We start from the raw sequence: 13773 nt of genomic DNA, 5'->3' as shown, positions 1-13773 counted from the left end.
GGGCCCTCATACCACCCTCATGGAGTCTGTTTCTGACCATTTGAGCAGACACATGCACATTTCTGGCCTGCTGGAGGGCTCTGGCAGTGCTCCTCCTGCTCCTCCTTGCACAAAGGCGGAGGTAGCAGTCCTGCTGCTGGGTTGTTGCCCTCCTACGGCCTCCTCCACGTCTCCTGATGTACTGGCCTGTCTCCTGGTAGCGCCTCCATGCTCTGGACACTATGCTGACAGACACAGCAAACCTTCTTGCCACAGCGCGCATTGATGTGCCATCCTGGATGAGCTGCACTACCTGAGCCACTTGTGTGGGTTGTAGACTCCGTCTCATGCTACCACTAGAGTGAAAGCACCGCCAGCATTCAAAAGTGACCAAAACATCAGCCAGGAAGCATAGGAACTGAGAAGTGGTCTGTGGTCACCACCTGCAGAACCAGTCCTTTATTGGGGGTGTCTTGCTAATTGCCTATAATTTCCACCTGTTGTCTATTCCATTTGCACAACAGCATGTGAAATGTATTGTCAATCAGTGTTGCTTCCTAAGTGGACAGTTTGATTTCACAAAAGTGTGATTGACTTGGAGTTACATTGTGTTGTTTAAGTGTTCCCTTTAATTTTTTGAGCAGTGTAGTTTGAAAAGAAAACCTGGACTAAGTTGTTTTACATCTGTTCAATTTTATTTGTTATCCTTTCAATGCAATAATAACAACATGAGAAAGAAGCAGGGCACAGAGGAGCAAGAAAGGGCTCCACTAACATGCTGCTACACAATAAATAGGAAGGACATCTGACTGGAGATTTGAACGGCAGGGGGGGGGGGGGGGGGGGGGGGTTGGTTAGCACCCCTCACGCAGAGAGATGAACTGGGAGAGGAAGTCGAGAGGTGCCCCCTAAAAATCATGGTTTTGTCTCAAATGGAACCCTGTTCCCTATGGGGCCCTTGTCAAAAGTAGTGCACTATACAAGGAACAGAGTGCCACTCTAGAGACAAAGAGAATATAATGAGACCGTGGTGTGTAGACAGTAACGGGGAAAGGGGGGGGCTTTTGATGACGAACGGCCAAGATCAGGGGCCGTATGCATCTAGCTTTTCAGAGTAGAGAGCACTGATCTAGTTCTCCCCTCTTTGTGTATACGATTAACAAAAGACAAACTCCTCCTAAAATCAGCACCCCTACTCTGAGACACTTTATGAATACAGGCCCTGATCTCCTGCAGTCACCCTTTTAACACAATACTCACATGATCCAATACAGTCCTGCCTACAGCAAGACAGCGTCACCTAACAGTTATTCCGTTACAGATCATATTCTAAAACATGGTTTTGCATCCCAAATGGCACCCTATTCCCTATGTAGTGCACTACTTTTGACCCAGGGCCCCATAGGAGGATAGGGTGCCATTTGGGAAGCAAACCCCTGCTCTTCAGCCTTAAATGACGTATTAGAATGGAATCTGCAACTTTCAGACTAGATGCTAGGATAAACACCGCATATTATTTTACCAGGCCATCACCGTCCCTATTGTAAATGAACAAAAAAAAAAACGCTAAAATAACTATCATCCAGAACACATGGTAGTAACTGTGCAATCCCAGCAAGCCAAGCAAAACACAGTTCAAATGTAGCGCCCTCCTTCCCGACTTCGTTCTGTCCTTAAACTAGGAAACCAGACAACACAACAACAGTAGAACCGGGCCAACACTATTACCAATAATAAGTCAATAACACAACACTTAAACGCTAAGTATGTTGGACTTTAACAATGTTGAGGTTTATGAGAGAGCCAGAACTAGTTGGGACTATTGTCAATGTATGAAAATAAAAATATGACTACATATTGATAGTACAGGAAAACTTAAATTAACAAGGCTTTTCTCCTGGGCCACAAAGTACTTTTACATTTACTAAACAGGAATATTAACCCCTTGAAACACTTCAATGGAAAAAGTACCTTACAGAATGTATGTGTTGTTCCATTTTTATTTAACTCCACGGCCGTTAATACCTCAGTGTGACAACAGAGCAAATGAGAAACTACTGAACATCTCAAAGAACCGAAGAATGCCTCCATCAAGTCCATTACACAAGTTACCTAAAATGAGATTGACTGCTTGTGTTCCTAACTCATTTCAACATACAATACTATTCTGCCTTTTTTCAATTACTTAAAAAAGGACATCATTCACTGGGTACCTCTCCCGCTGAACCCTAGCTCTGGTCCAGGGCATTAATTCCTCCACTAATTCCTTAGTGGAAGAAATAACACCCTGGACCAGAGCTACCTCAACCCCAGCCATTTTAAATCTGGTAGAAAGAAAGTATCTGGGGGCTGTCTCCAGCTAGTTACCCTTCCCAGTCCCTAGTCAATCCATCCTGCAAGCTCCGCACCTCCATATATATAAAAAAAAAAAATCACTGCCCTCCTACACCTACAAGTTCATTTCTACACCTGTATCTTCGTGTAGATAGACACGATACAAACTCGGCACCGACCGTCCGCAGAACACTGGCTTAAGGACACAACAGGTCTTTAGACTAACGCTGTATAAGCTTCTCCAGAACATAAACCTGATAGATAAAAATCGGTATGAGACGGTTTTCCGGACACAGATTAAGTCTAGTCCCTTTCAAAAGCAGATTGTCCATCTAAAATGCTTTTTAATCCAGGCCTAGGTTTAATCTGAGTCTGGGAAACCAAGCCTGTTGTTTTACACTGGCCGCCATGAGAAGGTTATGAGTTGGTACCCGCATTAGTTCCATTACTCAGTCGGCTGAGGGTTTACACTTATCATTGACAGAATGTCCTCAAGCATACTTGTTTATCATGATAGCACTGTATATATCCTTCTCTCTTGAACCACGTATCCAATTACTGCAATAATGTTATTCTGTTCACCGCTGATTTTTTTTAACAACAGATTCTCACATTACAAATGGTTGACAATTCCAGAAGGAGAGAACTAATATGAAGAAAAAAAGTATAACTTCCAGTCGCTCACTGAGCCCTTGTCTGCCAAATAAATCCAAGACATGCGTGTCACTTTAACATGATGCCAATGAGAACCGTAGAGAGAGAGAGAGAGGGGGGGGGGGGGTGTATTATACAGTATTGTCTCAAGAGTCTATAGGGCCCAGCCCCTTGCTCTCTCGGACTGTGTCCCAAATGGCATCCTAGGTTGCCATTTGGGACGAGGGCTCTGGTCAAAAGTAGTGCACTATATAGGGAATAGGGTTCCATTTGGAACGCAGGTTAGATAGAAGCTCCTAAGCCGCAGTAGATCAGATGAAGAAGGAGCGCAGTTAGTTCCCATTCATCTCCAGGGGACCTTTAGGTATGAGGAGACTCATCCTGCCTGTAGCACTGGCCGCACTCTTAATCACCTCCATCCATCTGGGGAGAGGGAGAGAGAGAGAGAGAGAGAGAGAGAGAGACAGAGAGACAGAGAGACAGAGAGACAGAGAGACAGAGAGAGAGACAGAGAGAGAGAGACAGAGAGAGACAGAGACAGAGACAGAGACAGAGACAGAGACAGAGAGAGAGAGAGAGAGAGAGAGAGAGAGAGAGAGAGAGAGAGAGAGAGAGAGAGAGAGAGAGAGAGAGAGAGAGAGAGAGACAGACAGAGACAGACAGAGACAGAGAGAGAGAGACAGAGACAGAGACAGAGAGAGACAGAGAGAGAGAGAGAGAGAGAGAGAGAGAGAGAGAGAGAGACAGAGAGAGAGAGAGAGAGACAGAGAGAGAGAGAGAGACAGACAGAGACAGACAGAGACAGAGAGAGACAGAGACAGAGAGAGAGAAAGAGAGAAAGAGAAAAAGAGAGAAAGAGAGAGAGAGAGAGAGAGAGAGAGAGAGAGAGAGAGAGAGAGAAACACAGAGGGAGGGAGATAGACGGAGAGACAGAGGGAGGGAGAGAGAGGACATCAGAGCTATAACAGCCATAGTGTAAATACAAAGCACCACTCCATCACTTTAACCTGTTAGCCAGAAACTACAGCCAAGTTTTACAATTAAAATGTGTCCTGGAAATGTTGTGGAACCATAATGAGGCATCGTTGGAAGGAGTTAAATGATGACTGAGACAGTCACTATACCTCTCAAACGTGTACTCGCTCTCCGCCCGGAAGAAGTAGACGTGGGACTTGAACTGCAGTTTGAAGACGTATTCCTTGTGGATGCTGTCTGACTCTCCCGGAGTGCTCACAGTGTATCCTAGCAACGGGAGGCTGGCCAGAGGGAAATCATCCTGCACACACAGACAGACAGACAGTTGGCTGGGATTCCTTAACATCCAGGAACACTTAAAACATAGAACCATGGGCTCAGCAGAGGAGTCCGAGTTGAGATATTTATAAGCAACTAGGCTGCATCTGCAGTACAACAAACACTTAAAGTGGTTGTGTAAAAAGCCACCCTGCAGTATTAAAGCAAAGTGTCGTGCCAGGCCACTACCTGATGAGTCTTGTAAAACAGACAGAAGTTGGTGAAGAGCTTCTGCCAGCCGTGTTGTGTTACGTTCAGTGTGTGTGTGTTCAGTACCTGGTGAGTGTTCAGTACCGGGTGAGTGTTCAGTGTGTGTTCAATACCTGGTGGATGTGTGTTCAATACCTGGTGGATGTGTGTTCAATACCTGGTGGGTGTGTGTTCAGTACCTGGTGGGTGTGTGTTCAGTACCTGGTGGGTGTGTGTTCAGTACCTGGTGGTTGTGTGTTCAGTACCTGGTGGTTGTGTGTTCAGTACCTGGTGGTTGTGTGTTCAGTACCTGGTGGTTGTGTGTTCAGTACCTGGTGGTTGTGTGTTCAGTACCTGGTGAGTGTGTGTTCAGTACCTGGTGGGTGTGTGTTCAGTACCTGGTGAGTGTGTGTTCAGTACCTGGTGAGTGGGTGTTCAGTACCTGGTGGGTGTGTGTTCAGTACCTGGTGGATGTGTGTTCAGTACCTGGTGGATGTGTGTTCAGTACCTGGTGAGTGGGTGTTCAGTACCTGGTGAGTGGGTGTTCAGTACCTGGTAGTTGTGTGTTCAGTACCTGGTGAGTGTGTGTTCAGTACCTGGTGAGTCTTGTAAAAGAACAGACAGAAGTTGGTGAAGACCACCCAGAGCTTCTGCCAGCCGTTGCTGTTCTTGAATTTCCGTAGGAGGTAACCTGAGAGCTGGTTCTGAAGACAGGACAGGACAGGACAGGACAGGACAGGACAGGACAGGACAGGACAGGACAGGACAGTCAGCAGTGTTGAAGAGCAGTGAACTAATTGTTAAATTAATTAATTTAACAACAATTTTGCAGTAGCTTGGTGGTAGTTGAACTAAATTCTAATCTAGGTGGTGTTTTCAGAAGTTGATTACTTTAAATCGGCATGTAGTGGTCTCGCTACCCACTGGAGTACAGAGCCTTCAGAAAGTATTCATACCCCTTGACTTATTTCACATTTTGTTCTGTTACACGGTTCTGTTCCAGCCTGAATTCAAAATGGATTAAATATATTTATTTTTCCTCACCAATCTACACACAATGCCCCATAATGACAAAGTGAAAACACGTTTTTAGACATTGTTGCACATTTATTGAAAATGAAATACAGAAATCTCATTTACATAAGTATTCACTCCCCTGAGTCAATACTTTGTAGAAGCACCTTTGGCAGCGATTACAGCTGTGAGTCTCCCTGGGTAAGTCTCTAAGAGCTTTCCACACCTGGATTGTGCAACATTTGCCCATTATTATTTAAAACATTCTTCAAGCTCTGTCAAATTGGTTGTTGATCATTGCTAGACAACCATTTTCAGGTCTTGCCATAGATTTTCAAGTAGATTTAAGTCAAAACTGTAACCAGGCCACTCAGGAACATTCACTGTCTTCTTGGTAAGCAACTCCAGTGTATATTTGGCCTTGTGTTTTAGGTTATTGTCCTGCTGAAAGGCGAATTCATCTCCCAGTGTCTGTTGGAAAGCAGACTGAACCAGGTTTTCCTCTAGGATTTTGCCTGTGCTTAGCTCCATTCCATTAATTTTTTTTATCCTGAAAAACGTCCTAGTCCTTAACGATTATAAGCATACCCATAACATGATGCAGCCACCACTATGTTTGAAAATATGGAGCGTGTTGCTCAGTAAAGTGTTGTATCGGATTTTCCCCAAACATAACACTTTGTATTCAGGACAAACAGTGAATTGTTTTGCAATATTTTTTGCAGTATTACTTTAGTGCCTTATTGCAAACAGGATGCATGTTTTGAAATATTGTTTTTCTGTACTGACTTCCTTCTTTTCACTCTGTCAATTAGGTTAGTATTGTGAAGTAACTATAATGTTGATCCATTCTCAGTTCTCAGCCATTAAAATGCTTTAAATGGTTTTAATTTGGCCTCATGGTGAAATCCCTAAACAGTTACCTTCCTCTCCTGCAACTGAGTTAGGAAGGACACCTGTATCTTTGTAGCGACTGGGTGTATTGATACACCATCCAAAGTGTAATTATACTGAACAACAATATTAACCAACATGCAACAATTTCAGAGATTTTACTGAGTTACAGTTCATATAAGGAAATCAGTCAATTGAAATAAATTCATTAGGCCCTAGGCTATGGATTTCACATGACTGGGAATACAGATATGCATCTGTTGGTCACAGATACCTCACAATGGTCCTCTGGATTTCGTCACGGTATTTCTGTGCATTCCAATTGCCATTGATAAAATGCAATTGTGTTCGTTGTCCGTAGCTTATGCCTGCCCATACCATAACCCCACCGCCACCATGGGGCACTCTGTTCACAACGTTGACATCAGCAAACTGCTCGCCCACACGACGCCATACATGTGGTCTGCGGTTGTGAGGCCGGTTGGACGTACTGCCAAGTTCTCTAAAACGACATTGGAGGCGGCTTATGGTAGAGAAATGAACATTCAATTATCTGGCAACAGTTCTGGAGGACATTCCTGCAGTGAGTATGCCAATTGCACACTCCAACCAAAAACTTGGAGACATCTGTGGCATTGTGTAGTGTGACAAAACTGCACATTTTAGAATGGCCTTTTATTGTCCCCAGCACAAGGTGCACCTGTTTAAATGAACATGCTGTTTAATCAGCGTCTTGATATGCCACACCTGTCAGGTGGATGGATTATCCTGGCAAAGGAGAAATGCTCACTAACAGGGATGTAAACACATTTGTTCACATTTGAGAGAAATCAGCTTTTTGTGCGTATGGAACACTTCTGGAATCTTTTATTTCAGCTCATGAAACATGGGACCAACACTTTACATGTTGCGTTTATATTTTTGTTAAGTACAATAACTTCACCATGCTCAAAGGGATATTCAATATCTGCTTATTTTTATTTTTACCCATCTACCAATAGGTGCCCTTCTTTGCGAGGCATTGGAAAACCTCCCTGGTCTTTGTGACTGAATCTGTGTTTGAAATGCACTGCTCGACTGATGGACCTTACAGATAATTGTATGTGTGGGCTACAGAGATGAGGTAGTCATTCAAAAATCATGTTAAACACTATTATTGCACACAGAATGAGTCCCTGGAACTTTTGTGACTGAAGCACATTTGTATTCCTGAACTTATTTAGTCTTGCCATAACAAAGGGGTTGAATACTTATCGACTCAAGACATTTCAGCTTCTCATTTTTAATTAATTTGCAAAAAATAATATAATTCCACTTTGACATTATGGGGTATTGTGTGTAGGCCAGTGACAAACAATCTCAATTTCATCCATTTTAAATTCAGGCTGTAACAACAAAATGTGTAAAAAGTCAAGGGGTGTGAATAATTTCTGACATTTCAGATTTTCATTTAATTTTTACCAAAGTAGTTTGGATATAGTGAACTACTTTTTAGTAACTTTAGTTAAGTAAACTATATTTTTCTTAGGGGTGTCTTTAGGTGTAGCTTAACTTCTTCCAGTGAGAAGTAACTGAAGCTTGGTAAAGTATATTTTCAGAGTAGCTCCCCCAACATTGCAGATCAGTAAACTGTATGTATCATTTGGCATCTCCCTGTGAAATTCTACTGTGGTTCTATCATCAGTTTGGTAATTAGTTATATCATGGTTCTCGTATAATGGCTGATTCTACAATGCTTCTAGTCTGGTACCTGGTTCTAGTATGGTACCTGGTTCTAGTCTGGTACCTGGTTCTAGTCTGGTACCTGGTTCTAGTCTGGTACATGCTTCTAGTCTGGTACATGCTTCTAGTCTGGTACATGCTTCTAGTCTGGTACATGCTTCTAGTCTGGTACCTGGTTCTAGTCTGGTTCTAGTCTGGTACATGGTTCTCCCATGGTTCTAGTCTGGTACCTGGTTATAGTATCGTTCTAGTCTGGTACCTGTTTCTACCATGGTTCTAGTCTGGTACCTGGTTCTAGTCTGGTACCTGGTTCTAGTCTGGTACCTGGTTCTAGTCTGGTACCTGGTTCTAGTCTGGTTCTAGTCTGGTACATGGTTCTAGTCTGGTACATGCTTCTAGTCTGGTACATGGTTCTAGTCTGGTACCTGGTTCTAGTCTGGTACCTGGTTCTAGTCTGGTACCTGGTTCTAGTCTGGTTCTAGTCTGGTACATGGTTCTAGTCTGGTACCTGGTTCTAGTCTGGTACATGGTTCTAGTCTGGTTCTAGTCTGGTACCTGGTTCTAGTCTGGTACATGGTTCTAGTCTGGTACATGGTTCTAGTCTGGTACATGGTTCTAGTCTGGTACCTGGTTCTAGTCTGGTACCTGGTTCTAGTCTGGTTCTAGTCTGGTACCTGGTTCTAGTCTGGTACATGGTTCTAGTCTGGTACATGGTTCTAGTCTGGTACATGGTTCTAGTCTGGTACATGGTTCTAGTCTGGTACATGGTTCTAGTCTGGTTCTAGTCTGGTACCTGGTTCTAGTCTGGTACATGCTTCTAGTCTGGTACCTGGTTCTAGTCTGGTACCTGGTTCTAGTCTGGTACCTGGTTCTAGTCTGGTACCTGGTTCTAGTCTGGTTCTAGTCTGGTACATGGTTCTAGTCTGGTACATGCTTCTAGTCTGGTACCTGGTTCTAGTCTGGTACCTGGTTCTAGTCTGGTACCTGGTTCTAGTCTGGTACCTGGTTCTAGTCTGGTTCTAGTCTGGTACATGGTTCTAGTCTGGTACCTGGTTCTAGTCTGGTACCTGGTTCTAGTCTGGTTCTAATCTGGTACCTGGTTCTAGTCTGGTACATGGTTCTAGTCTGGTACATGGTTCTAGTCTGGTACCTGGTTCTAGTCTGGTACCTGGTTCTAGTCTGGTTCTAGTCTGGTACCTGGTTCTAGTCTGGTACCTGGTTCTAGTCTGGTACATGGTTCTAGTCTGGTACATGGTTCTAGTCTGGTACATGGTTCTAGTCTGGTACATGGTTCTAGTCTGGTTCTAGTCTGGTACCTGGTTCTAGTCTGGTACCTGGTTCTAGTCTGGTACCTGGTTCTAGTCTGGTACCTGGTTCTAGTCTGGTTCTAGTCTGGTACCTGGTTCTAGTCTGGTTCTAGTCTGGTACCTGGTTCTAGTCTGGTACATGGTTCTAGTCTGGTACCTGGTTCTAGTCTGGTACCTGGTTCTAGTCTGGTACCTGGTTCTAGTCTGGTTCTAGTCTGGTACATGCTTCTAGTCTGGTACATGGTTCTAGTCTGGTACATGGTTCTAGTCTGGTACATGGTTCTAGTCTGGTACATGGTTCTAGTCTGGTACCTGGTTCTAGTCTGGTACCTGGTTCTAGTCTGGTTCTAGTCTGGTACATGGTTCTAGTCTGGTTCTAGTCTGGTACCTGGTTCTAGTCTGGTACCTGGTTCTAGTCTGGTACCTGGTTCTAGTCTGGTTCTAGTCTGGTACCTGGTTCTAGTCTGGTACCTGGTTCTAGTCTGGTTCTAGTCTGGTACATGGTTCTAGTCTGGTACCTGGTTCTAGTCTGGTACCTGGTTCTAGTCTGGTTCTAGTCTGGTACATGGTTCTAGTCTGGTACATGGTTCTAGTCTGGTTCTAGTCTGGTACATGGTTCTAGTCTGGTACATGCTTCTAGTCTGGTACCTGGTTCTAGTCTGGTTCTAGTCTGGTACCTGGTTCTAGTCTGGTACATGGTTCTAGTCTGGTTCTGGTATGGTTCTAGTCTGGTACCTGGTTCTACCATGGTTCTAGTCTGGTACCTGGTTCTAGTCTGGTACCTGGTTCTACCCTGGTTCTGGTATGGTTCTAGTCTGGTATCTGGTTCAACCATTGTTCTAGTCTGGTACCTGGTTCTAGCTTGGTTCTAGTCTGGTACCTGTTTCTACCATGGTTCTAGACTGGTACCTGATTCTACCATGGTTATAGTCTGGTACCTGGTTCTACCATGGTTCTAGTCTGGTACCTGGTTCTAGTCTGGTTCTAGTCTGGTACCTGGTTCTACCATGGTTCTAGTCTGGTACCTGGTTCTACCATGGTTCTAGTCTGGTACCTGGTTCTAGTCTGGTTCTAGTCTGGTACATGGTTCTCCCATGGTTCTAGTCTGGTACCTGGTTATAGTATCGTTCTAGTCTGGTACCTGTTTCTACCATGGTTCTAGTCTGGTACCTGGTTCTAGTCTGGTACCTGGTTCTAGTCTGGTACCTGGTTCTAGTCTGGTACCTGGTTCTAGTCTGGTACCTGGTTCTAGTCTGGTTCTAGTCTGGTACATGGTTCTAGTCTGGTACATGCTTCTAGTCTGGTACATGGTTCTAGTCTGGTACCTGGTTCTAGTCTGGTACCTGGTTCTAGTCTGGTACCTGGTTCTAGTCTGGTTCTAGTCTGGTACATGGTTCTAGTCTGGTACCTGGTTCTAGTCTGGTACCTGGTTCTAGTCTGGTTCTAGTCTGGTACCTGGTTCTAGTCTGGTACATGGTTCTAGTCTGGTACATGGTTCTAGTCTGGTACATGGTTCTAGTCTGGTACCTGGTTCTAGTCTGGTACCTGGTTCTAGTCTGGTTCTAGTCTGGTACCTGGTTCTAGTCTGGTACATGGTTCTAGTCTGGTACATGGTTCTAGTCTGGTACATGGTTCTAGTCTGGTACATGGTTCTAGTCTGGTTCTAGTCTGGTACCTGGTTCTAGTCTGGTACATGCTTCTAGTCTGGTACCTGGTTCTAGTCTGGTACCTGGTTCTAGTCTGGTACCTGGTTCTAGTCTGGTACCTGGTTCTAGTCTGGTTCTAGTCTGGTACATGGTTCTAGTCTGGTACATGCTTCTAGTCTGGTACCTGGTTCTAGTCTGGTACCTGGTTCTAGTCTGGTACCTGGTTCTAGTCTGGTACCTGGTTCTAGTCTGGTACCTGGTTCTAGTCTGGTTCTAGTCTGGTACATGGTTCTAGTCTGGTACCTGGTTCTAGTCTGGTACCTGGTTCTAGTCTGGTTCTAATCTGGTACCTGGTTCTAGTCTGGTACATGGTTCTAGTCTGGTACATGGTTCTAGTCTGGTACATGGTTCTAGTCTGGTACCTGGTTCTAGTCTGGTACCTGGTTCTAGTCTGGTTCTAGTCTGGTACCTGGTTCTAGTCTGGTACCTGGTTCTAGTCTGGTACATGGTTCTAGTCTGGTACATGGTTCTAGTCTGGTACATGGTTCTAGTCTGGTTCTAGTCTGGTACCTGGTTCTAGTCTGGTACCTGGTTCTAGTCTGGTACCTGGTTCTAGTCTGGTACCTGGTTCTAGTCTGGTTCTAGTCTGGTACCTGGTTCTAGTCTGGTTCTAGTCTGGTACCTGGTTCTAGTCTGGTACATGGTTCTAGTCTGGTACCTGGTTCTAGTCTGGTACCTGGTTCTAGTCTGGTACCTGGTTCTAGTCTGGTTCTAGTCTGGTACCTGGTTCTAGTCTGGTACATGCTTCTAGTCTGGTACATGGTTCTAGTCTGGTACATGGTTCTAGTCTGGTACATGGTTCTAGTCTGGTACATGGTTCTAGTCTGGTACATGGTTCTAGTCTGGTACCTGGTTCTAGTCTGGTACCTGGTTCTAGTCTGGTACCTGGTTCTAGTCTGGTTCTAGTCTGGTACATGGTTCTAGTCTGGTTCTAGTCTGGTACCTGGTTCTAGTCTGGTACCTGGTTCTAGTCTGGTTCTAGTCTGGTACCTGGTTCTAGTCTGGTACCTGGTTCTAGTCTGGTTCTAGTCTGGTACATGGTTCTAGTCTGGTACCTGGTTCTAGTCTGGTACCTGGTTCTAGTCTGGTTCTAGTCTGGTACATGGTTCTAGTCTGGTACATGGTTCTAGTCTGGTTCTAGTCTGGTACATGGTTCTAGTCTGGTACATGCTTCTAGTCTGGTACCTGGTTCTAGTCTGGTTCTAGTCTGGTACCTGGTTCTAGTCTGGTACATGGTTCTAGTCTGGTTCTGGTATGGTTCTAGTCTGGTATCTGGTTCTAGTCTGGTACCTGGTTCTACCATGGTTCTAGTCTGGTACCTGGTTCTAGTCTGGTACCTGGTTCTACCCTGGTTCTGGTATGGTTCTAGTCTGGTATCTGGTTCAACCATTGTTCTAGTCTGGTACCTGGTTCTAGCTTGGTTCTAGTCTGGTACCTGTTTCTACCATGGTTCTAGACTGGTACCTGATTCTACCATGGTTATAGTCTGGTACCTGGTTCTACCATGGTTCTAGTCTGGTACCTGGTTCTAGTCTGGTTCTAGTCTGGTACCTGGTTCTACCATGGTTCTAGTCTGGTACCTGGTTCTAGTCTGGTTCTAGTCTGGTACCTGGTTCTACCATGGTTCTAGTCTGGTACCTGGTTCTACCATGGTTCTAGTCTGGTACCTGGTTCTACCATGGTTCTAGTCTGGTACCTGGTTCTACCATGGTTCTAGTCTGGTACCTGGTTCAACCATGGTTCTAGTCTGGTACCTGGTTCAACCATGGTTCTGGTCTGGTAAATGGTTCTACCATTGATATAGTCTGGTACCTGTTTCTAGTATGGTTCTAGTCTGGTACCTGGTTCTACCATGGTTCTAGTCTGGTACCAGGTTCTACAGTCTGGAACCTGGTTCTGCTAGTGTGGTACCTGGTTCATCCGCAGATAATCAGTGAGCGAGAGATTCTGGTTGCGGTACCAGCAGACGTGTGTGATGGTGTTGGGTCTCTGGCCCTGACCCAGCAGGTAACGAGGAGGGAGCTCTGGAGACACGGCTGGGGAACAGAACACTGGGGGGGGTGGGGGGGGGACAGAGAGAGAGAAGGACAGAGAAGGACAGAGGGAGAGAGACAGAGAAGGACAGAGAGAGAGAGAGAGAGAGAGAGAGAGAGAGAGAGAGAGAGAGAGAGAGAGAGAACAGAGAGAGAACAGAGAGAGAACAGAGAGAGAACAGAGAGAGAGAACAGAGAGGACAGAGAGAGAGAGGACAGAGAGAGAGAGGACACAGAGAGAGAGAGAGAGAGAGAGAGAGAGAGAGACACAGAGAGAGAGAGAACAGAGAGAGAGAGAGAGAAAGACAGAGAGAGAGAGATAGAAGGACAGAGAGAGAGAGAGAGAAGGACAGAGAGAGAGAGAGAAGGACAGAGAGAGAGAACAGAGAGAGAGAGAGAGGACAGAGAGAGAGAGAGAGAGAGGACAGAGAGAGAGAGAGAGGACAGAGAGAGAGAGAGAGAGGACAGAGAGAGAGAGAGAGAGGACAGAGAGAGAGAGAGAAAGGACAGAGAGAGAGAAAGGACAGAGAGAGAGAGAGGACAGAGAGAGAGAGAGAGAGGACAGAGAGAGGGGCAGAAAGCAAAAAGGACAGAAAAAGAAAGAGGTGTGGATAAAGGAGGAAAGTAAAATAGGATGAGTTGGCAGCT

At 45.1% G+C, this 13773-nt stretch overlaps 1 protein-coding gene across 1 annotated transcript in view; it reads right to left on the bottom strand.

Annotated features, from left to right (window-relative positions):
* Positions 1 to 342: 342 nt before the first annotated feature.
* LOC311130515 (FERM, ARHGEF and pleckstrin domain-containing protein 2-like) overlaps positions 343 to 13773 on the bottom strand; it is an 84727-nt gene continuing 71296 nt past the window's right edge. The window contains exons 25-27 of the mRNA XM_084163274.1: positions 5046 to 5153; positions 4092 to 4243; positions 343 to 3390 (exon numbers count right to left, since the gene is read on the bottom strand). Of these exons, the coding sequence (XP_084019400.1) occupies positions 3300 to 3390; positions 4092 to 4243; positions 5046 to 5153 (351 nt within the window). The 3' untranslated portion in view covers positions 343 to 3299. The remainder of the gene's footprint in view (positions 3391 to 4091; positions 4244 to 5045; positions 5154 to 13773) is intronic.

Source organism: Coregonus lavaretus, assembly GCF_964263955.1.
Source record: "Coregonus lavaretus genome assembly, chromosome: 6".
Classification (NCBI taxonomy): domain Eukaryota; kingdom Metazoa; phylum Chordata; class Actinopteri; order Salmoniformes; family Salmonidae; genus Coregonus; species Coregonus lavaretus.
The sequence above is the reverse complement of the archived record's forward strand: the minus strand, read 5'-3'. Positions and strand labels throughout refer to the sequence as shown.